Raw genomic sequence first — 24,323 nt, forward strand, 5'->3', positions numbered from 1 at the left:
GGGCACCGCGGTCTGGAGCGGAGCCTTTTCTCTCAAATAGCGCGCGCCCTCCCCCAGTGGCTACACGGTAGAGGTGACCTGACTCCCCGAGGTTGGTGTTGCAGGAGCCGAAATTGTCCGCGCAGTTCTGAATCATGGTGAGTGTGGGACCCTGGATCTTGCCCACATCTGGCCTTCACTGCCTTATGTGGGGTTCCTTGCGCTTGAAGGACTTTTGGAGGACGGCTGTGCCAGACATTGCCTTTCTCGCCCTTTGGAAAGCTCCGACTTATTTTCTGGGGACTATCGCAGTGACCCAGTAATTGGGAAGGGGGTTGATTTCCACCTGGGGAAAGAGTTCTTAGAAGGACTGCAGAGAAATCTGTTTCTGGGAAGGCGCGATCTCAGTTCTGCTGCATGGCTGAAATATAAAAATATGAAGCTGTAGAATTTCTCCAAAGCACGACATGGGGTTTAATATCGGGGTTAGGGGAAGGGATCCTAACCTTTTTTTCTCCTCTTATGCCCACAGTGTTTTTAAGCTCTTTTGTCACAGAGCTCTTGAAAGCAGAAGGCCATCAACTGTAAAGATAGTGTTTACCCGGTGCTCCAGATTACGATCTACGTTTTCCGGAGACGTGTTTCAGCCATATCTAATTTAATGCCATTTAAAACCTGCTCATTGAACTTTGATAGTACCAGGACGTGTTGTAGTGACAGAATCAGCAGCCAGATAACTAGTGCATATAGTCTTTACTGATCTGTATGTTTGAAATCTAGAACCACTACTTTTTGTTGTTGTTTTTAATTATTGTATTTTTCCATGCCCATTTATCCCTCTTTTACCCTCTTCCACCTCCAGCCATCCCGATCCCCACTACTTTTAAATGTTACACAATGGAACCATCTTGTCAGGAAGATCTGGATACCTAGATTACTACATCCTGTCTCTGCTGAAAGCGGAAGGGGGGGATGGTGAGGGGAACTCTGACGTAGGAATGATCTGCCCGCAGTTTGAAGGTGACATTTGACATCAGACTGAAAAATTGCTTCAGTACTTGTATTTATAGTTGAGACTATTTGTCCTGGGCAAAATACTAAAATGGGTGGGCAGTGTGGGAAAATATTTGAATAGATTGGAAATTTTCCAGAACCTGAACAAAATCGAAGGCATTACTCCATCTACCTTTATTATAAGGAAACCAGTAGGGACATCTACTAATTCTCAGTTAAACCTAGATTTCTTACTGATTTCATCAGAGAATGTATTTAATCATGTAAATGATGGTTTCAGTGGTTCCTGACCTAATCTTAGCAAGAAAGCAGAGGCATTTATTATCAGAGACCTGCAGACTTCATAATTTTGAGACTTTATAATTGATGAGACCTTTTAAAAATCACTTTGACAAATCTCCCCACTTATTATCTTAAACTTGAGTTTATTGAAACCCAAAGAGAATGTGACTTGCTCAAGGTCACATAACAGTTTGCCCCCAAGGGTCTTACTACACTCCATTTTACCATATTGTGTCATACAGGCACTTACCAAGTCATTAAGAAAATTTATTTTTAGTATCTGAGTTTCTGGATGAAGTCACAAGCTCATTCTGCAAATATAAATTAAAGTATGTTATCAGTATGTATAGTACCTCATAACTATTCCTTGCAACTTAGAATACTGGAATTCTAGAATGGGAATTTGGAGATTATTTTCTGTAATCTTGAAACAGCCTGGTGAGGTCAAATGATTGTCCCAAGGTCAGAGAGATCCATTCTTGTATTGATTTTCTATGTAGTCGATCAAGCCAGGCCTCATCCCTGGAAGATCACTGAGTACCAGGTAACAGAGACCTTTTTGAGGACCTGTGGTCCCGTCAGTATGCCAGAACTGACAGCAAATTCTCACATGACTCAGAATCTCTTTACCTCCTCAAAAGGATGTATGAGCAATCACAGGGTTAGAAAAGAGCCATCTTCTGGTAAGCTATTCACAGCAGTTTTTTAAAGGAAGGAATTCTTTGTGTCCTTCTGTAGGGAGTAACAGCAAGTATTCTGAACAATACTGTTTGTCTTTTATGTTACAGAAATATATATAAATTAAAAAGAAAAAGAGGAATACATGGGTCTTTCTGTAGAATAACAGAAGAAACAATTAAGTTCAGGCATTACAGCTGAGACTTGATCACATGTACAAGACAGCCTGCGTCTGTAAGAAGGTCATTAGTGTCCTGCAAAGAGCAAAGACATGTCTTCTTTGGATCTTGGCAGACTGCCCAGATATCTAAGCAAAGAATAGTAACCTGTCTTCACACTGTAACATTGTGAAAGTCAGCAGGAAACTCCCACCCTCCTGCTTTTCAACTGCAATGTTCCAAAGAGCAGAAAGAACCAAATACACAGTTTGTTCTTTTGCTTTTCATCATCAAACATTCAGACAGTAACTAGGCTTCATGCTGCTCTTAACTAGATGGAATTACCTGCCTGTGAAAATAAGTTGCTCAAAGATACATAAGAAGGAAACTACTGATGTAGAATTAGTTGCTGTTCATTAGTTGGCCACAGACACTTCCCTAAGGACTGTGAAACTGTGAACACATTTTTTAGTAGCTAAAATTAATGCCTAAAATTGACTGCATTATTCTGTTGCAACCATCTACCTGACTTTCCAGGAGGCTAAGCTTTATAGATAATGATATTCCCCCTCACTTCTTATCCCAGCTTGCTTTACACTAAAGTAGCATGTGTTCATAGTTTTCTTAGTTCTTATTTTCATTCACTCGACACATATTTGCTGAGTGCCACATCGGTTCCAAATCTGAGTTAAAGGTGAACTGCTGTAGTTCACCAGTCTGAACTCAACTGGTGTGGTGTTATGGGGAGGGGTGTGGTTCACAGTCTAATGGAAAGTAACAGACATGTAAATAGAAAGCCACAGGCTATAATACTCTTAGAAAAATTCTATAGTAACATCTATAATTATAGTACTTGCTACACACTGTTCTTAATGCTTTGTATGTTACCGCTTCAGTCCTTAAAACTACCTTATATGTTAGTTAGCTGCTATTATCTCCATTTTACTGTAGGGAAACAATACAGAGGAGTTAAGTAATTTGCCCAGGAACATACAACACACCTGAGGTGTTGTGGAGTCAGGATATAAATTCAGAAGTCTAGTTTTAGAGGCCGTACCTTTACTACATGTAGTCTACTGCCTCTCTAGCCATTAGGCCTGAAATACAGTACCAGATACACAGAGGTTCAGTGAATGGCATATTGCTTAAGGAATGAAGTGAGATAACAGTTCATCCATTGACTTATAAGACTATATCATTGGAACTAGTGACAAAATAATTTTGCTAACTATAATAGAAACTATAATGGTCATTAAGTTTTCAATTTTCTCAATACTTTAGTATTCAAAGTGTATATTAGTAAAATATTTTAAACAATTTTTGAAGTATGTTAGCTTTGTCTCCAAACAATTCTTTTTACATTTCCAGGTTTTTGGTAGTAATTTTACAAAATCCAGGTACTCCTTCAGTAATTATTTGAGTTCCAGCTATGTGCAGGGAACTGTTCTTGGCAGCTGGGATGCAATAATAAATAAAATTGACAAACCCCTGTCATTATGAAGTTTGCATTCTAAAGAGGAAGAAAGTAATTTCCTCTATTCCCCTTTTCTCACCTATTCCAAGGGAAGAGGGGGAAATGACAAAATTAAAAGTATGTAAAGTCCACATAAGAGAAAGTAACCATATACAATAACTTAGTGTTCTTTATGAACCTAAAGTCTGTTTGGGAACATAACTATGTATTGTATTAAAATTAGTTTACTGGGGGAACTGTCATATATTCAGAGATATGGCTGGGGAAGAGCCTCAGGAAGTTAGGGAGAAAGTCTTCATAGTTTTTTCCACTCCCACCCTGGTCACATCTTTAAGAAAGAAATTGCACACATAGTCTGCTATGATCAGATTCATTTCTCTACAATTTGGCACTTGTTTCCTGAGATATTTTTTCCAGTAACTTTTTGGGGTACCAAATTGAATGCTCCTGACTTTCGGAGGGTAGGGTGGGAGGTTAAAAGGACCCCTGACAGTGATAGACTCCTTCCATCCCTTCTCTGGAAGAGGGAACTCTAAATATTGGGTTGGCCAAAAAGTCTGTTACGTTTTTTGCGTAAGTTGGCTCTAGTAGTGGTTAGTTATCTTTAACTTCATTTGAAATAATTTTGTTAGATTGTATTGTGACAGCTATCATACCAGCATTTAAAACAAACTTACCAAAATTGGTAGCCATTTTAATAGCTACCAATTAAATAACCAGTTTTCGTGTAGCCATTTTAATATTGAAGATGGAAGAAGATACACAATATTTTCAGTATATCATGCTTTATTATTTCAAGAAAGGGAAAAACGCAACTAAAATGCAAAAAAAAGATTTATGCAGTGTATGGAGAAGGTGCTTTGACTGATATAACATGTCAAAAGTGTTTTTGCAAAGTTTCTTGATACTGTTTTGGCTAAATGATTCTTTGCTCTGGGCCTGTCTTATGCATTGGAAGATGTTTAGCAGCACCCCTGGCTTCTACCCACTAGAAGCCAATAGTGGGAGATAGCTGACATACTATAAATACCAAATCAATAAAGTTGTTAGTGAAAATGGAAAATGTGTCCTTTATTCTACTGAAAAAAACATATGACATTTTTGGGCCAACCCAGTATTAAAAAAATCAAATATTTCTATCCTGGTCAATTCAGTAAACCACTTCTCTCATGCAGGTAGTGATAGAGGTGACACAAAGTGGAAGTCCATTTAACTTTATTTTCATGACTCAACAACATCACTTTGATACAGTTATTTTTGTATACATGTCCCTATTTTGTTAAGGGTCTGTTGAAATCGATAAGGGAATTCATTTATAACTAGTATGCGCTTTGTACTTTTCTCCCTTTCTCCCCTTTAGTTTTTTAAATTTTATTGTATTGTTTTCATTAATTTAGTCCCTTTATACTCCCCTTCCCACCCCCACCCCCCCCAGCAGTCACCACACTGTTACCCATGTCCATGAGTCCTTTTTCCTTTTTGGTCAATCCCTCCATCCTCTCACCTCACCCTCCCTCTAGCTGTCATCTGTTCTCCATCTATGAGTCTGTGCCCATTTTCCTTGATAGTTCAGTTTGTTCATTAGATTCCACATATATGTGAAATCATGTGGTATTTGTCTTTCTTTGACTGGCTTATTTCACTTACCATAATGTTTTCCAGGTCCATCCATACATACTGTTGCAAAGAGAGTGGTATTCCGTTATGGAATATCCCATAGTCATTTTATCCACTCATGTATTGATGGACACTTGGGCTGCATCCATATCAAGGCAATTTGTACATACCACTGCAACGAACATAGAGAAGTTTATGTTCGTTTGAATTAGTGTTTTGGGTTCCTTCAGGTATATTCCAAGAAGTGGGATTGCTAGGTCAAAAGGCACATCCATTAATTTTTTTCAGTGATCTCCATACTGCTTTCCACAGGGGCTACACAAGTCCGCCTTATCAGCAGTGCAAAAGGGTTCCCCTTTCTGCACTTCTTCAGCACTTATTTGTTCATTTATTGATGGTAACCAGTTTCACAGGTGTGAGGTACCTGTTGTGGTTTTAATTTGCATTTCTCTGATGATTAGTGGCATTGAGCATCTTTTCCTATGTCTATTGGCCATCTGTATGTCCTCCTTGGAGAAGTGTCTATTCAGGTTCTTCCCCAGTTTTTTAGTTTGCTTGTTTTTGGATGTTGAGTTTTTTAAGGTCTTTGTAAAATTTGGGTATTAACCACTTACCAGATGTGTCAGCGAATATATTCTCCCATTCTGTGGGTTGTCTTTTTATTTCGTTGATGATTTCCTTTGCTGTGCAAAAATTTTTAATTTGATATAGACCCATTTATTTAGTTTTTTCTTTTGTTTCCCTTGCCGGGGGAGATGTATCCAATAAAATATTGCTACCAGCAGTGTCCCGAGATTTTGCTGCCTGTGTTTTCTTCTACGATTTTTATGGTTTCAAGTCTAACATCTAAGTCTTTTGTCTATTTTGAATTTATTCTTTTGTGTTGTTTAAGAAGGTCTAGTTTCATTTTTATACATGTATCTCCAATTTTCCCAACACCATTTATTGAATAAACTTATCTTTAGTCCATTGTATGTGCTTACTTCCTCTGTCGAATGTTAATTATCTACAAAGATGTGGGTTTATTTCTGGGCTCTCTCTTCTGTTCCATTGATCTATATGTTCATTTTTATGCCATTACCATGCTGTTTTGATTATTATGGCCTTAAAGTATAGTGTGGTTACTCCAATTTTGTTCTTCTTAGAATTGCTGTTGCTATGGTGGATCTTTTGTGGTTCCATGTAAATTTTTTTAAGATTTCATTTATTTATTTGTCTTTAGAGGGGAAGAAGAGAGGGAGAGAAACATCAGTGTATGGTTGCCTTTCGTGCGTCCCCTGCTGGGAACTGGCCTGCAGGGAACCGGCCTGCAACCCAGGCATGCGCCCTGACTGGGAATCAAACCGAGATCCTCTGGTTCGCAGGCTTGTGCTCAGTCCACTGAGCTACACCAGCCAGGCCCATGTAAATTTTTGAAATATTTCTTCTAGTCCTGTGAAATATGTCATTGGAATCTTGATAAGAATTGCATTGAATCTACAGGTTGCTTTGCGTAATATGGCCATTTTGATTATATTAATTCTTCCTATCCATGAACATGGTATATGCTTCTACTTTCTTCAGTGTCTTATAATTTTCCAAGTATAGATCTTTTACATCCTTGGTTAGGTTTATTCCTAGGTATTTTGTTCTTTTTGAAGAAATCATGAATAGGATTGCTTTCTTAATTTACTTTTTTTGTTCCTTATTGGCATATAAAAATGCAACTGATTTCTGGATATTAAGTTTTATCCTGCTACTTTGCTGAATTCATTTATCACCTGCTGGTTTGATGGAATCTTTGGGGTTCTCGATGTACAGTATCATGCCATTTGCAAATAAAGACACTTTTTCTTCTTTCCAATTTGGATGCCTTTTATTTCTTGTTTGATTGCTGTGGCTAGGATTCCAGTACCTTGTTGAATAAGACAAGTGAAAGAAGACATCTCTGTCTTGTTCCTGATCTTAAGGGGAACACTTGCAGTTTTTGCCTGTTGAGTATGATGCTGGCGGTGGGTTTGTCATATATGGTCATTATGTTTAGCTATATTCTCTCTTTTCCCACTTTGCTGTGAGTTTTTATCATAAGTGAGTGCTTGACTTTATCACGTGCTTTTTGTGCATCTATTGATATCATGTGATTTTTATCCTTTATTTTATGTGGTGAATCATATTTATTGATTTGCAAATGTTGTACTGTGCATTCCCGAAGTAAGTCCTACCTGATCATTGTGTATGCTCTTTTTGATGCATTGCTCATTAGGATTTTGATGCATAGGTTTTTGAGGATTTTAGCATCTATGTTCATCAGGGATATTGGCCTACGATATTCTTTCTTTGTAGTGTCTTTATCTGGTTTTGGAGTTAGGGTAATGCTGGCCTCAGAAAATGAGTTCCGGAGACTTTCAGCCTCTTGAATTTTGTGAAATAGTTTGAGGAGGAGAGGTGTTAGTTCTTGAAATGTTTGCTAAAATTCACATGTGAAGCCATCTGGTCCAGGGCTTTTGTTTAATGGGAATTTTATGATTACTGCTTCAATTTCACTAGGAGTAATCTGTCTGTTTAGATACTCTGATTCTTTCTGATTTAGTTTTGGAAAATTACATGATTCTGGGAATTTATCCACTTCGTTCAGATTGTCCAGTTTTTTGGTATATAGTTGTTAATAATATTTTCTTACAGTCTTTTGTATTTGTTTGGTGTCAGTGTTATTTCTCCTCTTTCATTTATAATGATGTTTATTTGGGTCCATTCTCTTTTTTTCTACATGAATCTGGTTAAAGGTTTACCTAATCTTGTTTATCTTTTTAGAGAACCAGCTCTTGGCTTCATTGATCTTTCGAATCACTTTTTTAGACTATTTCTTTTATTTCTGCTCTGACCTTTATTATTTCCTTCCTTCTATGCACTTTTGGCTTTGTTTATTGTTCCTTTTAAAGTTCTTTTAAGTATGAAGTTAGATTGTTTATGTACTCTGAGTTTCCTGGACTTGTCTATGTTTTCCTTCACCACATTCGGGAAGTTTTTGCTCATTATTTCTTCGAATAAGTTCTCGATTCCTTGCTCGTTCTACTCCTTTGGGTATTTCCACGATGTGGATATTGTTGTGTTTCATTTTGTCCAAAATGTTGCTTAAGCTCCCCTCATCTCATTTTTTTAAATTCTTTTTTCTTTTCATTGCTCTGCCTGGGTGTTTTCTTTTTCTTTTTTTTTTTTTTTTACCTTGTCTTCCAAATCACTGATTCGATCCTATGCTTCATCTAACCTCCTGTTTATTCCTTACAGTTTATTATTTATTTCAGATATTGGATTCTGTATGTGACTGGTCATTTTTTATGGTTTCTGTCTTTTTTTCATGCTATTGAGTATCCTTATAACCATAATTCTAAACTCCCTATCTGATAAATTGCCTGTCTCCATTTCATTTGTTTCTTTCTTCTTTTGTTCTTTCATTTGGGGTCTGTTTCTTTGTCTTCCCATTTTGGCTGCTGCTTTGTATTGTCTGCCTTAGTTGTTAAACTAATTAAACTAATCAAGCTATAATCAGCAGCCCAGTTTAAGCTCCACAGGGTGAGTTAGAATAGTTCCTGCAAGAGAGGCTATTGCTTCCCCTCAGGCTGAAGCCATTCCCAGAGGAGTGCTTTGCCTGAGAGAGATGGCCTCAGCAGTGTGGGGGATGACTCAGCACAGGGATCCTCTTGGCTTTCCTCCAGTTCTCTCCCCAGAGCCACCAACTCCAGACTGTTCTCAAGTGCACTCTTGAGAAGTCCACTCTTCTGTCCCTGTGCTGGAGCCCACTGTAAGTGACTACAAATGAAATTTCGTGCATTGGCCCTTTAAGTGGTTTTCTGTCTCCAGCTGTCTCGCTGGCAGACATAAACCCTGATGCATTTCACAGCTGGATATTATCAGGGTTCCTTTCCAGCTCTGGAGCTGTAGGTTGGGGAACCCACCTTGGGGTTTTAGAGCCAGCACTTCTCATGTGGAGCCCCCCCCCCCCCCCCAGCTGTTGAAATACCCCTCCAGAACTTCAGCTGCTGCCTGTGGAAGCCCTGCCATCCCTCTTGCGTCTTCTTCACACTCACTACCAGTCTCGTGAAGTGGTTTCTTTTGTCTGTCCTTGGTTATAAGACTTCTCTCCAGCTAGTGTTCAGTTGGTTACTCTGGATGATTTCTCTACAGTTAAGTTGTAATTCCAGATTGGTCCTGGGAGGAGGTTAGTGTAGATTCCAGTTACTCTTCTGCCATCTTGGGTCTCCCTCCTACTTCTAAAACTAATTTCCCCTGGAATCAGGATGTCATTTGTCACTACATGTTGCTCTTGTTATTCATTATTTAATGTTAAAATTTATTGAATTACAAATACTGCCATTTCCTCATTTTTCTCTAAAAATAAAGGCTTGCCCTATCCACTGTGGCAGAGTTGTTTGAGTGTCATCCAGAAGGTCACTTTTGCAGAGCATAAGGTCACTGGTTTGATTCCTGGTCAGGGCACATGCCTGGGTTGCAGGCCATCCCCGGTTGGGGCTTGCACAGGAAGCAACTAATCGATGTTTCTCTTGCATGTTAATGCTTTTCTTCCTCCCCTCCCCTCTAAAAATAAGTAAAATCTTAAAAAACACTACCACTTAAAAATTATAAAATAAAGGATTACTTTTCTCTAAGTAGTTAGGTTGAATCATGATTCGTGATTTTATTAAAACTTTCAGGCTTACTGTGTATGGAAACATTTAACCACTGTCACTCCTCTTCCTGGTGTAAAAGATTCTGGAGCAGATGGGAGTGGGGGGGATTTGCATAAGAGGATTTGTAGTGTTCTCTTGGCTTCCAGGAGTTGTATCACATAATGCACATCAACATTGTTAGGCCTGTTTTAGTGGTAAAATATCCTTTAAAAGACAAATGAGATTAGATAAGCAAATCCAGTATAACAGTAAGAGTTAAGTAATACCGCATAAATATGCAGCAAAAGGACACATTTTCCAGAAGTTGCCTAATTTTTGCATACTATATTTACTGGGACAAGTCTGCGATAAGTTAGTTTTCTACTAAGCCACACAAAGAGACTTTCAAATTTTACATTAACTTTTAAATGTCTTAATAGAGAGATACTCCTGAATATCTTTAGGGTAAAATAGCACTTTTTAATAAAATGTTAATTGGTCCCTGTCATTACAGCCTGAGCCAATCAGAGTCCTTGTGACTGGAGCAGCTGGTCAGATTGCATATTCACTGCTGTACAGTATTGGAAATGGATCTGTCTTTGGTAAAGACCAGGTAGGGGCAAGTGTCTATAAACCTTGAAGTAAGAATATTGTCAATAAAACCTTGTGTTTAGATGCAAAGAAATTTTTTAATGGTGAAGGAATGGGTAATCCCAATAAATGTACTGGGCACACTGCTATCAGTGGAAGCACCTCTCCAGGCATTAAAATGCTTTGCAAATCATATACTTCGTTGATTTGGTGCAGCCAGCAGGTGTCAGTCGGTGGAAGGTGGTTCACTAAAGACAGTAACTGTCAAAGAGAGTAAGTTGCTCCATCAGCACTTTAATGTTTGTAGATGGTCTTTAGACCCAAAGCAGACAGGTAAATCTACTTCCCAGTTTCAAGCAGACACCCTCGATTCCAGCAGGTTTGATTAATGTACATTAAAATTCTTTTCTAAAGTATTCATTTATCCATTTTGTTTATCCATGGATATCAAATTCTTTCACCACTAATACTATGCTTAGCTTTCCATGAACTCCAACCAGATACACAGCTATTGGTGCCATGTAACTTCAATTTGATATTCTAAGTACTCCTTTACAATTCAGTAATAGTGATTTCTCTTACTGTGTCTGTTAGCAACTATTGCTGATTTTATAGCATTCATTTTTCTAAGAGCACTGCCATATTAAAAATACGCGAACTAAAATAATTTTGAATGATGGGAGTTATAGACATACACACTCCAAATAAGCAAACTCTTAAAAAAACTTTTTTCGTGACTAAATGACATAACTTACACTGACAGATGCTGTCCTTGATATTTATTTGGCAGCCTATCATTCTTGTGCTGTTGGATATCACTCCCATGATGGGTGTCCTGGATGGTGTCCTAATGGAACTGCAAGACTGTGCCCTTCCCCTCCTGAAAGGTAAGTTAGAGAGTGGAAGAGAGAGTGATTTTTATAGTATTTTATGTCTTTCAAAAAATAGATTTCAGATTTTTGTTAATCTGTCTGTTAGAAATTATTTCATAAAAGTAGTTTGTTTTTGCTTTTTGAACTACAACCATTGGATAAGCTGTACTATACCAAAAGTAAATAAAGGTAATCATGTGCTGAGAATAAAGAAGGGTAAAGGCGAGAAAGTAACTACTTTTACCCAGCATGCTTATATATAATCTGTTTTACTGGTTAAGTATAGTATCGCAACAAGTATGCACCTGAGATTGTCTACACTGTGTTGTTGCTTAAAGTCTATTTAAATAGTAATAGTGGCATCCTGTAATGGAAGACTTTTTTAACTGTATGTTTTCCAGATGTAAATGATGTCTTCCAGAGCATATGCTGCCCTGAGGGTGGAAGTGGGTTGTTCCCTCGTATATAGATAGATATCCCATTTGCCAGTCATCCGGTTGAGATAGAGTATAAATTGTCATAGTCATACTACATAGTTTGAAAAAGCCCACCAGAGTTGATAAGAACCTTTGAGAATCGTTGAACTATTATATAAATATAAGGCAGAAGTCTTTAATTTGATTGAAAGGCTTATTAAAATATGAGGTCAAGTCATAAACTAACTTGAATATTTTTATTTAACTATACCTTTATCGTGATCTTTTTCTTTTGATAAGAATTTAATTAATAATACTATCCTAGAAGTTAGCAAAATGTATACCCAAGAGAAACCATGCTCAAAATTCACGCATTGGGTTGGCCAAAAAGTTTGTATTGTTTCATCTGTAAATTAAAAGACACATTTTTCATTTTCACCAATAATTTTATTGATTTCGATATTTTGAATATGCTGGCTATCTCCTGCATGGTATAATGTTAATTGTTCTCAATCAGTCTCGATTGATTGCTGTCAACTTCAACTGGTCTACCCAACTGTGGAGCATTGTCCAGCGAGAAACTTCATGAAACAGCATGAAACTTCACCAGCCATTTTTGATATGTTTAATCAGTTACAGCACCTCCATACACTGCACAAATCTTTTTTTGTGCTTCAGTTGCATTTTTACCTTTCTTGAAATAATACAGTATGTCAAAACATTACCTGTTTTCTTCCGTCTTCAGTATTGAAATGGCTACACAAAAATTCATCACTTTCGACAAGTTTTTTTAAATGCACGATGATATGACAGCCATAACAACATAGCCTTACAAAATTGTTTCCAATGAAGTTAAAGACAAATACTACTAGAGCCATCGCACAGAAAAACTAAAACTTTTTGGCCAATCCAATACATGTTCAATAAACATTTACTAGAAGGGATGTTGCCAGCTAAATCATTTTGATGCATAGTTATATAAGAGAGTACATTACCCTGCCCAAGCTGGCTCCCTTGCTTCACCCATTTCCAAATAAACTTTCTCTGCTGCTTTTTTCCATTTTTATACCTATCTCTGGTGACTTTCTTCTGCCCAGGTTATAGGCAACTTGTCCTTGGTCAGCTGTGAGTATGAGAGGGAAGGGAGTGTTCAGCACATAAGAATGTAAGGCTGGGAATAAGATGGCTTTTTTTGTCCAACTGGTCTTCCTGCATGTACCTATTGGGGACTTATAGCAGCCTGACTGTCACAAAAGTTCACTGATCTAAAAATTTATGCCAAATCCTGGTTGTCTTAGTCCATGTGAGCTGCTTTAACAAAAAATACCATAGACTGAATGGTTTATAAACAGCAGAAACTTATTTCTCACAGTTCTGGAGGCTGGAAAGTCAGAAATCAAAGAGCCAGCAGACTGGGTATCTGGTGGGAGCCCAGTTCTTGGTTCATCGATGGCCAGCTTCTCACTGTGTCCTCACTTGGTGAAAGGGATGAGGCAGCCCTCAGGGCACTAATCCCATTCATGCGGGCTTCACCCCCGTGACCTGATCACCTCCAAAAGGCCCCACTTCTTTATACCATCATATTGGGGATTGGTTACAACATACAAATTTTGTGGGAGACACAAACATTCAGTCTGTAACACTGGTCATGGACTTTTTAATTACCTTAATACTTAAACTAATTGTAACTTAAAGGTTAGGTGAATTAATTTCTCTTTTGTGTTATCTCTGGTTACTAGCCTGAATAACAAATGTTGCCTTGAACATATCACATTATACCTTTGTGTCATATCTGATTATAAAAGATAAAAGGCCGAGAATTTTTGAAATTGAGATAATTACTAAAATAGAAAAAGCAGAATAAATATACTGACATCCTGCCCATGTTATTGTTGAATTCATAAAATTTGTCTTTCTTACAACCCTAAGACTTTTATCAATGTGATATGTAAAAGTAAACATTTGCTACAAAGCAAAGGAGTTACAGGATAGATTCAGTATGAAAAAGAACTTTGGTGTTTAAGTATCTCTGCATATTTATTGCCATGTTGCTCGCAGATGTCATCGCAACAGATAAAGAAGAAGTTGCCTTCAAAGACCTGGATGTGGCCGTTCTTGTGGGCTCCATGCCAAGAAGGGATGGCATGGAAAGGAAGGATTTACTCAAAGCAAATGTGAATATCTTCAAAACCCAGGGTGCAGCCTTGGAGAAATATGCCAAGAAGTCAGTTAAGGTGACCAATACAGTAGTATTTTATGGGGTTTTTCATTATCAACATTTGAAACTCCCGCTTTGAGCATTTAAGTGAAAACAAAATTCTGCCCTGCCTCCCATCCAGTTCTGTGCAGTAGTCAGTAAATACAGATACAGAGTTCTGCTTGATAAGCTCTCCCTTTCTGGGTTTCCCTCTTACATATAGAAATCTGTATGCTCCCTGGCTGGTGTAGCTCAGTGGATTGAGCACGGGCCTGTGAAGCAAAGGGTCACTGGTTCGATTCCCAGTCAGGGCACATTGCCTGGGTTGCAGGCCAGGTCCCCGGTAGGGGACACATGAGACACAACCACACATTGATGTTTCTCTCCCATTCTTTCTCCTTCCCATCCCCTCTCTCTAAAAATAAATAAATAAAATATTTTAAAAAGAAAAAAAAGAAATCTGTATGCAGAGGTGCTTGAAAATATTTTACCTTTTACTATTACATGGAATTTTAATATTAGTTTGTAAACCCGTAAGGCACAGAACTTCCTGGTGCCTTTAAGCTGTATGGGGATATTTGTCCAGACATTGGGATTTGGTGTGATTGTGGAGGGAGGTGGCTGTAAGCTGTGTTCTTAGAAATAGGAGATTGTGGCTTCTGAATACTCAGAATTTCTCAATACAGTGATATGCCTATGTCTTGAGTCAATATGACTTATCGTCCTTTTTTATGATCAGGCTGTTTCCCAAATTGGTCTTGCTACTGCAGTAAAGTTTCCTTTTACCAATTAAGTATCAGTGAACTAGAACTTAGTTGTCACAGCAGAAGGTTTGCCAGTCAGAGGTTTTGTTGATTTGATACAGTTCTACCTCTGTATCTTTACTGCAAAGGAAGGTAAAAGAAACGTTATAAGATTTTTAAAGTTGCCAAATTATAATATTCTCTTGTGGTACTTCAAGACATCTGCTTTCTGTGGACTTCCTTTTTAATAATTAACCTCTTTTTCTGTAATCATTAGCAGAAAATAATAGAGATAAGTAATCCACAGATTACTTAGTAAAAAGATCAGTAATCCACAGATCAGTAATCCACAGATCTCTTAGTAAAAAAATTAGTTGTAGTACTGATCACACTGTAATAGTTTGTACAGTAATCGCCCCTTTGCCACGTGTACCTTTTGGGAAACACACACTAATGTGGAGTACTTCGGGGCATTAGATGTCATGTCTGCGGCTTACCCTCAAGTGGGCCAGAAATAAAAAACTAAAGGATGGGGGTAGACAGAGAGGGAGAAAGATGGAGCAAATTAGAGAATTTGGGTTAGGGGGATATGGGAGTTAGTCAATAATATGCTTGTAGCTTTTCTATAAGTTTGATATTTCAGTTTTTAAAATTGTTTTATTAAAGATTTTTAAAACTTGAAAGTTCATGTGTACGTTTTTCTATACTGTATTGTAATCCAGTGTATCCTGTAGCTCCCCAATTTAAAAAAAGCCTAAAATGCTTTCTCCTACAGATTAATTCAGTAGGTATGGAATGGTTGGGACCTGGTAATCTGTGTTTTGGCAAATATCTCAGTTAATTCTTAGGATTAGGCAAACTTGAGAAACAATTCACAAAAACAAATCATTGTACTAAATAAACTACTTGTAGAAGTTCTTTCTTGGACTACTTTTATAAGAAGGAAAATTTTATCAATGAATCAAACTCAGAGATAGAGTCTTAGATTATTGGTTTTTTGTTTGTTTGTATTTTGGGCGGGTCAGGATTGGCAGAGATAAATGCTCTCTCTCCATTTTGACACAAAACAAAATAGAAAGACATACTTTCTTTAGGTCCTGAACAGCCCTACCTGAAAAGTAGGGAAATGTGTAATGGTGGTTTTATTAAATGTTTTCAGTAGTCACAGCAATCCCTGACAAGGGGGGGAAGTTCATAGAACAGAGATAGAAATCTACTAGAAACTGTTTACAATGATAACTAATTTAGCTGACACAAATTTGATGCAAATGCTGCATGTTACATACATTTGTCAGTCGTGTTCTAAGGCAATTTGGTTAAGCAGTATATGGCCTGTAACTCTGCTTGTGGCGGTTTACTGTAGGTGATCGTGGTGGGAAACCCAGCCAACACCAACTGTCTGACTGCCTCTAAGTCGGCACCGTCCATCCCCAAGGAGAACTTCAGTTGCTTGACGCGTTTGGATCATAACCGAGCTAAAGCTCAGGTAAGAAAGATGCCTTTTAAAGTCTTGGGAATGTTCAGCTTTATAAAATCGTTTTTTCTCACTTTTAAAGTAGCTGGATCTTAGTTGTGCTGTTGTTGTTGTTGTTTAGTAGGAAGCTACCCCACTTTGTTAGGGAGTCTTTAAAGCTGCTCTTAGAAGGACCTGAGCTGAACTTCCTGCTTAATTTTCTCAAGTATATTTCATTTGCTAATGATAATTAAATGGTGGTTGCTAATGTCCTCTTATGACGGCGGTTTAAAAGTACTCACCAGGATAGATAATTCACATGATAGTACATAATTGAGGTATTTTTGTCAGATGTATAGGATATTAAAAAATGAAAGACTAAAGCTTTTTGTGTTTTGTTGGTTCTGCTTTCTTTTTCCCTACAACTAAGCCATCAGATTCAGATTTTTAAATTGTTAATTTTATATTCTTTTTCATTTTATATCTTTTTAATATCCTACATATTTCCATAAAATTTCCTACTTTTCACTGTTTAGCAACTAAGTTTTCATTATCGTCAAGGTTTATTACCTCTTGGAGCCTTAAATATATGTACCAAGAGGCTTGTTTAAAAAATTCAAGACAGTGCCAATCTTCTGTAACAGTTTCCTAGACTTTCTCAGATCTAGATGATCCTTAGAAGCCATGACAAAGTTCTAGTTCTGAAACAGTCTCTCTTTTTCCCTGGTGATCTCTGGTCATCTCTCCTTACCCACAGGTCATCACTGCTAGAGAGGTCTACGAGTTTAGTTCTCTGTCTTCTAGAGGAGACAGCTTTGTTTAGTTTCAAGGAAACTATTTTTTACCAAAAGATAATGTGAACTCTGCTGTACACTGAGAATTGATAATCTTTCAGCTTTGGAGTGTCCAGTGAAGGAGAAGATAATTTACACTCATTAAGCTTCTACTGTGCTTTACATATGATTTACCATTTAATTCTTATAGTAACTGTATAAAATGTTCATTATTATCACTATTTTACAGATAAGAAACACGAAGCCCGGGACGGTCAGGGAACCTGCTTAAAGTCACACAGCTAGTAAATGGTGGAGCCACCTAGCTTTGCCAAGTCCAAACCCTTGTGTGTATTCTTACATAATGGGATCGAGTAACATAACTCTGTGAGGTTGAGAAAGTGTATCCAAGCTATAAATGGAATAGTAATTGTATTATTCCATTAATAATACAATGGATACAATAATAATTGTATCCATCTCAGAATAGTGAGGTGGATTAAACGAGATAAGATCTATGTTAAAGACCTTATCATGGTGTCTGTCACATTGTAAAATTCAATGAAGGTTGGCTGTTATTATTAAGAGAAATATATCCAAGAGTTGAGAAGAGCTACACCTCATCAATACCTCCCTAAATATTCTAGTTAATTTAGAAGGTCTTTGGGTAACAAACTTAAATTGTGAATAATTCCTGAGTAGATTAAGACTGTGGCTGGGACTTTTTCCCTATTATTTAGCTAGAGTCTGGTGGCTAGGAAGGAATTGGGAGTGTGTTTGAATGACTAGAAGCAGATGTGGCTACTGCAGAAACTAGCACAGATGAATGGTATGGCCCGTATAATTTGGGTACTGTGGAAAATGTGCTATTTAATAGTTTAGAAAAAGATATCATAGATGTTTGCAGTTGTAGATTCTGGATAATCAGTTGGTTACTTAATTTCATTGCAAGAAGGAAAAAGGTAAAACGACAATACCAGCAAACTTTCGTGTTTACCGTTTTACCTGAGACCTTGGTGGAAGCAGGCATTGGAAAAGTCTGCTTCCTGAGGTACTACTACCTGACACTTTGCTCTGTGCCTGAAAGAGTTTTCCCCATAGGGGTAAAAGTCTAAACCAGGAAAGCATTAAGAAGCGATCTCATCAAACTTCAATATTTGGTACATGTTCAGCATGCCAGTCTGGCACAGTGACAGCTTTTAAAAAGTTTTTGAAGAAACAGTTTCGTTCTTAATCCAGTGAAAAAAATAACAAACTCAAAGATGAATTTTTCTTACATGAGTGGTTACTAGTCTTGCATAATTTGTTTTGGAATCCAGAGGACTTCACTACCTAGCAATTGTTTATCACTTTCAGAACTCCCCTGTGTATTTGCAAACCAGATTTACATATGTGTCTGCTGACAAGGCAGTTTGGCAATGAAACCAGTTAGCTGGTATCAGGGGAAGAAAATTGCTATGGCTGGAGAGTTAGTGAAAACCACTTAATAGATTTATATGACAGACATGAAAGTGTCTAAGGGAGTGAGAAACTGCTATCCTACATACATGTTAATTTAGACTAGCTTTGACATGAATGACGTTCAGAAACTACATCTACAAAGTACTGGCTTTTGTCCACACAGAGATGGAGTAGCTCAGGAGATCCAAAGAACGAGAGCAGGTGGGCAGACAGCAGGATAAAGGAAACAGGAAGAGCTCTATAGTGAGGAGAGGTCTAGAGATGATGCCTGTACTCTACCTTAGAGCAGTTGACGCTGACATTCAGCAAGATATTCTGAGTTCTTGGTAATATATATCTTGGGTTACTTGCCCCAGGTATAACTTTTCCTTTTTCTCTACAGTGCAAACTAAATAAGGACAGTTCTTCCCAAGTCCTTTCTGGTTATGGCACACACAGAAAATGGTACTCGTTGCACAACACACCACTCTACCCCAACCACTGAGCAGGTCAATAGCTGGGTACCCCAGAAACCAGCCATCCATTTAATTTGTGAAGATTGATACCGTAGTTAATGCTTGTAGAGCTCTAAATGAAGCAGGGTTTAGAATGAAGTGATTTTGTTTGATTTTTATTTTTTATGTTGAAATGTAGACTCAAAAGAAGTTGCAAAAATAGTATAGAGAATCCCGTGTACCCATTATGGGCTTTCCTTGGTGGTTCCATCTTACATAACTCTAGAGCATTATCAAAAGTAGGAAACTGACTAGACTAGTCACATCACTGTTAACTAGAATTATTCAGATTGCTGCGGTTTTTATATTTTTGTATTTCTTTAAGAATGATTCTTTGACATTTAATTGTATATATAGATTACTATAACCACCATAGTCAAAACATAAAACTGTTCCATCACCCACAAAAGAACTCCTCTAACACATCAGCTTTTAAAAATTCTTTTTTAAGGCCCTGGCTGGGTAGTTCCATTGGTTAGAATGTAGTCCCCATGCCAAGGTTGCAGGTTCGATTTCCAGTCAGGGCACATACAGGAGGCAACACAAATCGATGTTTCTCTCCTCCTTCCTTTCTATCTCTGAAATCATTATTTTTTAAAAAACTATTTTTTAAAATATTTTTTCTATTTCATCATAAATTATTCTGTCTAGTCTTGACTGGTATGGTTCAGTGGATTTAGTGTCAGCCTGCGAACCAAAGGGTTGCCAGTTTGATTCTCAGTCAGGTCACATGCCTGGGTTGCGGGCCAGGTCCCCAGTAGGGGGTGCAGGAGGGGTAACCACACATTGATATCTTTCTCTCTCTCCCTTTTCCTCTCCCTCTCTCTACAAATAAATTTTAAAACTCTTCAAAAAACTTTTTCTGTCTAATTAGAAACAGAGTATACATATAACCATAATGTTTTTTCTGCACGTTACCTTATCAGACAAATCACAAAAGGAACAAACTGATTTTACTTTATGTAAATCTTTTAAAACATAACTTTGTAGCACTTTCTGTGACCACTGTTCTATATAGTATAATTGATGCTCATGTGACCACAAGGCCTCAGGATTCTAAAGTACTTTTTGAAACTACAGCTAGAGATTGTTACATCTGGTATAATTTTAGTATTATATATATAATTTGTTTTCTTTGGTCTACTAAGCTGCAAAATAAGGACAATCAAACTTTGTTCATCTGAGTCCCTTCCAACTCTAAAATTTCATGTTTGGGATTATTTGAAAATTATTCAGTTTATATATGATATATAATAAAAATTTTACCTAAATGTAGAGAAAGTACCTAAATACCTCATTGCTCTGAAGTGCTGAGGCAACATCTCCAAGTAAGTAATAACAACAATGAAAGAGTCATATGTATATATTCAAGCAATATTATATTTGATAAACCCATATAAGTTAACCACAAACTGTATGATGGTCTCTACTCTTAACAAATTGTGACCAATTTGAAATGAAAAGCATGTGTCTAAGTAGTGTATTTGTTTTCCATTTAACTAGATTGCTATTAAACTTGGTGTGACTTCTGATGATGTAAAGAATGTCATTATCTGGGGAAACCATTCCTCAACTCAGTATCCAGATGTCAACCATGCCAAGGTGAAACTGCAAGGAAAGGAAATTGGTGTTTATGAAGCTCTGAAAGATGACAGCTGGCTCAAGGGAGAATTCATCACAGTAAGGAAAATCTGGTAGCTCTCTGTAATAAGCAAGCATAAAGAGCTCTTGAGAGACACCACATTACTGATCTGAGAGTTCACCGGCAGTCGGGAGAGGGAAGGACACAAGGAGAGCAGGTCTTTCACAGTCGTCTAATGACTACATACTTTATTTCGGGGTCATACTAAGCCTTGTGATCCACTGTGACTTAATCTGTTTTGTGGTAGTCAGGATCAATTGTTAAAGTGGAGAAAACTAGAAAAAGTGGAAAAAATCTAGTTATCTTTATACAGAGCTCCATTTCTTTGTATGAAATATGGTAAACTTTCTGCGGAGATTTATAGTTTTCTGTTTTCTAAAAAGACTGGTTTTCTAAAAAGAAAGATTTTTAACTGAAATGGGTTAGTAAGGCCAACATTGAGTAGTTGCCTGATTTGGGAGGGAACACATTAAGCTATGGATGCAGCCTTTCACCCCAGGATCAGTTTGGAATTGATGAAAATGCAGCTGTTACGATCGGGTAACATGGCTGTCTCTACCTACCCCCACCCAGACGGTGCAGCAGCGTGGCGCAGCTGTCATCAAGGCTCGAAAACTGTCCAGTGCAATGTCTGCTGCGAAAGCCATCTGTGACCACATCAGAGACATCTGGTTTGGGACCCCAGAGGTAAGGACTCAGTGAATTGCACAGGCCACTCTTTCACTTTTGTCTTCTGATACTGTGAGATAAAAAGAACATAGCCTTAGCACTCAGGCAGGTTAGGTTCGCATCCTGGCTCAGCCGTCTGTTAGCTGAGTAACCTTGGGAAAGTTACCTAACCATTCTGAGCTGTCTTGTCATCTTTTACATGGTTGTGAGGGTTAAATGAGGTGATAATACATAAAAAGCACCTGGCACCCATGGCAGGCAGGGGTGACATTTTTTCATCTTAAAGCCTATATCGGGCCATAGTTTCAGCATTTATAAAAAGAGGATTTTGTTTCTCTGGCGTACTTCACACATGGATTGGAAGAGAGGAATGAGACAATACCTAGGAAGGTACCCTGTCATAGAAGTACCCGGTGACAGTTTCTTACACCGTAATGAAGTTATGCACATAATAAGAATGTGTCACCTATTTTAATTTTGTTCGTTCATGTGTTAGATGGTTATATAAACTAGTTCTTAAGCTCTGTAAGAATGTAAAAATCATTATTTTCAGGGAGAGTTTGTGTCCATGGGTATTATCTCTGATGGCAACTCCTATGGTGTTCCTGATGATCTGCTCTACTCATTCCCTGTTACAATCAAGGTAAGGTATTTCAGAGTTATTTTCCTCTGTCCCCTACTGGGAAAGTAGTTGCATATTTTTATTAATAATGACATAATTTAGTCTAGAAAGTTGTTCCTTTACTAAATTAGACATTTTTCTCAGCTTTAAAATCATGTAAAATACAACTTCAGGTCACTGAAAGATTGGAATTAATCTGGAAAGTAAGATTCAACTCTTCCCACTAGACATATTTTGATTGAATACCTACAAATGGTATCTTCTAAATCAGGCATGTCAAACTCATTTTCACCAGGGGCTATATCAGCCTTGCAGTTGCCTTCAAAGGGCCAAAATAATTGAAGGACTGTATATATGTAACTACTCCTTAACTGTTCAGGTGTCAAAATTACATTTGGCCCATTGAAGGCAACCATGAGGCTGATGTGGCCCCTGGTGAAAATGAGTTTGACACCCCTGTTCTAAATCACGCAATAGTTCTCAATATTATTGTTCTTTATTATAAAACTATTAGGTTTTTTTGGTTGCTAATTAATCTTCATTTAAAGATTTTTTCCTAGATTCAAAAAGTTTTAAATTCAAGTATTGAGTTTGTGTCCAAATTAGTAATGGGTGAAGGGGACCAAGTATATGGTGACAGAAGATGATCTGACTTTGGGTGGCAGACACATGGCAACATACAGATCCTGTATCATAGAAATCTACACTCGAAGCCTATATGACCCTGTTAACAGATGTCACCCTAGTAAAAATTTAATTTTTAAATATCTTTTAAAAATAAATTTGAAATTATCTGTTAAGATCTGGGTTTTGATTTATTTCTTTAAAATCTGACTTTTAAGGAGACAGAATCTGACTTTAAAACAGACACTCTCTAGATTGAAGTTCAGACTAAGTTGTTCATTGCTAGAGAGTCAATTTTAATTCAGTTGTAAGTCTTATTTGCAATTATTTTCAAACAGAATAAGACATGGAAGATTGTTGAAGGTCTCCCTATTAATGATTTCTCACGTGAGAAGATGGATATCACTGCAAAGGAACTGACAGAAGAAAAAACAACTGCTTTAGAATTTCTTTCCTCTGCGTGACTAGACAATCATTGTGAAGTTATTAAATGCTCCAAAGCTGAAGAATCTAAATGTCGTCTTTGACTCTAGTATCAAATAATAATGCTATACTTAAATCACCTGTGAAACAGCACATTTTAAAGATTGTGTGCTTCTCGGTACAAATTTGTGAAAGTTTATCATCATGCTATTAGTGTTGCATTCTAAATAAAATATATATTCAAATGAAGATGACTTAGATTCTTATTTTTAGCTAATATTTTGTTTCTATTCAGAAAAACTTGCATGTTTCCCAGCTTGCTGAAGGGGGTGTGATTTTTGTAAAACCACAGAAAGGCATTAAGATGGAAAACGTCACAAGGGAAGGCATATAGGAAAATCTACCTTTGATAATGAATCAGTCTAATCCAGAATATATTTTTAAACATTACCTTTATTAGGTGATTAAACACCTGTCATATTTTTTAAATTTTAAAGTTTAGTTCATGCTTTGTGGATAATTTGATTTTAACACTAGCTTTCAGATAAGGTTGCAGATAATACTCTTTTAACAGTTTAATGCTATTGTATGAAATGAGAATAATCATCTTCAAAATAGAAGAAAAAAGGTAACAAGCCTTCCCTTTTGATATTCCTCCAAAGCAGATAAGGAATCATTGGTATTTTATAACCGGTCAGTGCCACAGGAATTTGTGCTAGCCAGACTATTCTCAATCTAAGCTTATTACTAGAAGCATAGTGTTGTTTTTAAAAATATATAAATAAAACTAGACTTTTTCCCCAAAATCAATGAGAACGGGAGTTGTCCATCCTTTCATCCTTGTACTTATTAACTCACTATACATAATAGACACTCAATATCATAAATCTCTCAGGGCCTAATATAAAGTGTTTCATGGGTGCTCACATACTTGGTTGGATATTATTTAAAATGACCTATATTGTTGGGTTAGCTAAAAGGTCACTTTAGTTTTTTTCCATAAAATAAAACACACTTTCCATTTTCACCAATAACTTCATTGATTTGTATGTTCTGGGTATGTTGGCCACCTCCCGCTATTGGCTTCTAGCAGATAGAGGCCAGGAGTGCTGCCGAACATCTCCCAATGCATAAGACAGCTGGAGAGCAAAGAATCGTTTGGCCAAAATGTGCATAGTACAAAGAAGCTTCGCAAACCACTTTTGACATGTTCAGTCAGTCACAGCACCTTCTCCATACCCTGGCACAAATCTTGATGCATTTCTGTTGTGTCTTCACCTTTCTTGAAATAAAGCGTAATACACAGAAAGTGTTGTGGATCTTTCATCTTCAATATTAAAATGCACAAAAATTCACCAATTTTGATAAGGTTTTTTTTAATGCACACAGGTATAACAGTTGTCACAGTACAGTCTTAACAAAATTGTTTCAAATGAAGTTAGACAACTAAGCACTACTAGAGCCATCTCACGGAAAAAACATTGGATTTTTTGGCCAA

General features: G+C 37.3%; 1 protein-coding gene across 1 annotated transcript; it reads left to right on the forward strand.

The window, feature by feature from the left end:
• The first annotated feature begins 37 nt into the window (after nt 1-37).
• On the forward strand, nt 38-23,074 carry MDH1 (malate dehydrogenase 1). The gene is made up of 9 exons (XM_037048024.1): nt 38-137; nt 10,360-10,458; nt 11,227-11,323; nt 13,783-13,958; nt 16,028-16,150; nt 20,349-20,525; nt 21,061-21,174; nt 21,710-21,799; nt 22,741-23,074. Exons 1-9 carry the CDS (start codon nt 135-137, stop codon nt 22,864-22,866), a joined length of 1,005 nt encoding a protein of 334 aa, XP_036903919.1. The 5' UTR covers nt 38-134; the 3' UTR covers nt 22,867-23,074.
• Nucleotides 23,075-24,323: the final 1,249 nt, after the last annotated feature.

This window comes from Sturnira hondurensis, unplaced genomic scaffold, assembly GCF_014824575.4.
Source record: "Sturnira hondurensis isolate 20B ecotype Veracruz unplaced genomic scaffold, ASM1482457v3 Scaffold0006413, whole genome shotgun sequence".
NCBI lineage: Eukaryota > Metazoa > Chordata > Mammalia > Chiroptera > Phyllostomidae > Sturnira > Sturnira hondurensis.

Bases quoted from the DNA above. Each gene is read 5' to 3' on its own strand.
- MDH1 (XM_037048024.1), top strand. The intron at 11,324-13,782 runs GTAAGTTAGAGA...TGTTGCTCGCAG, and splicing joins TGCCCTTCCCCTCCTGAAAG to ATGTCATCGCAACAGATAAA. The intron at 20,526-21,060 runs GTAAGGAAAATC...ACCCCCACCCAG, and splicing joins TCAAGGGAGAATTCATCACA to ACGGTGCAGCAGCGTGGCGC.